General features: G+C 41.9%; 1 protein-coding gene across 1 annotated transcript; it reads left to right on the top strand.

The window, feature by feature from the left end:
* The first annotated feature begins 355 nt into the window (after positions 1 to 355).
* Positions 356 to 1303, top strand: LOC134260890 (uncharacterized). Its single transcript, XM_062743420.1, has one exon. It carries the CDS (start codon positions 356 to 358, stop codon positions 1301 to 1303), a length of 948 nt encoding a protein of 315 aa, XP_062599404.1.
* Positions 1304 to 1672: the final 369 nt, after the last annotated feature.

Raw genomic sequence — 1672 nt, 5'->3', positions numbered from 1 at the left:
CAATGCCACTAAATTATATTGTGAGGAAGGGGACATGAGATACGTGGACGTTTGTTCCCTATACCCTTACGTGTTGAAACACAGACCTTTTCCCGTAGGGCATCCTGAGATCATCACAGACGAGTTTCAGGACGTGAGAAATTATTTCGGTCTCATTCACTGTCGGGTCTTACCTCCCCAAAACCTCTATCACCCCGTATTACCTTATCGGACGGGAGGCAAGTTATTATTTCCCTTATGTCGCACGTGTGCCGAACGACGAGAACTATCTTCTCAAGATCGATGTCAACACACCAACCAGGAACGTAGTCTCACGGGTACTTGGGTGACGACCGAATTACATAAAGCCCTAAACATGGGATATACCTTAGATCGAATCTACGAAGTATGGCATTTTAAAGAAAGCAGTCAAGAGTTATTCAGATCTTACATCGATACCTTCCTCAAGATCAAACAGGAAGCGTCCGGATTTCCCCCCGACTGTAAGACCTCAGAACAAGAACAAGATTACATTCGAGAAGTCTTATACAAAACAGGCATCCTAATGGACATTCTCAGTATCGAGAAGAATCCAGTGAGAAGAACCGTTGCTAAACTCTTTTTAAATTGTCTGTGGGGGAAATTTGCTCAACGCTTGTTATTACCCAAAACCAGATACTTGGACGAAGAAGAGGAATTACAGCAACTCTTACAAGATTCGACTCTCGACATCAAGGGCATGCAACTCTTAGACAATAAAGACAATTCCAATAAAGACAAGATGTTAGTGAATTATCAAAACAAACAGGAATTCGTCGAAGAATGTCCCTTTGGAAACGTGGTCCTGGCTTGTTTTACCACCGCGCATGCCCGCTTACACCTCTACGAGACTTTACAACCTTTAGGAGATCGGGTCCTTTATTTCGATACGGACAGTATCATTTACCAACATCGGGAAGGAGCCTTTAATCCTACCTTGGGTAATAGTTTAGGAGAATGGACCGACGAATTAGACGGGGATCACATCATCAAATTCATGTCGGCAGGCCCTAAAAATTATGGTTACCGGACGGCCAAAGGAACCGAGGTTCATAAAGTCAAAGGAATCACTCTCAACTATCGAACCGCCCAGATCGTGTCCCTAAAGACTTTAGAAAAAATGCTCAAAGGAGAAATAGAGGAAGTGACAGTCCCTTATCCCCACAAAATCCAGTGGACTCGTGATCATGAGGTCTTGACCAAACCATTAGAGAAACAGTATAGAATTGTGTATGATAAGAGACAATTGTTACCCTCTTATAACACTTTACCTTATGGTTATTGATATGTTGATATGTTTGACTTTTTGAATTAAAAAAAAAAATTGAATTGTTGTTTTATGTGTTGTTTTTCTTCTTCCTATTCTCTATAAAAAGGGGAGCAATACAAATCAAAAGTTCAGTCATGACTGAGAAATTGCTAGATCAACCCATGCGATATCCCAGTCTGCTCGGCTCTAAGGAAAGAAAGAAGAAGCTACTTTTGAGCAGGGATGGCCAGAACCTCTCTTAGGAAAAATACCAGACCTAGCTCGAGCCGGGCTTTACTACAGGGGAGTGAAAGATAAGGCTACCTGTTTTCATTGTGGATTTACTTTTTCTAATTGGGATCCCGAGGACGATCCTTATGCAGAACATGCTTATTGGAACCCCAA

This window comes from Saccostrea cucullata, unplaced genomic scaffold (assembly GCF_032062105.1).
Source record: "Saccostrea cucullata isolate Sc308-1 unplaced genomic scaffold, CSIRO_AGI_Scuc_v1 ctg18837, whole genome shotgun sequence".
Classification (NCBI taxonomy): domain Eukaryota; kingdom Metazoa; phylum Mollusca; class Bivalvia; order Ostreida; family Ostreidae; genus Saccostrea; species Saccostrea cuccullata.
The sequence above is the reverse complement of the archived record's forward strand: the minus strand, read 5'-3'. Positions and strand labels throughout refer to the sequence as shown.

Excerpts from the sequence above, each read along its gene's own strand:
- LOC134260890 (XM_062743420.1), top strand. The coding sequence starts at position 356 with ATGGGATATACCTTAGATCGAATCTACGAAGTATGGCATTTTAAAGAA.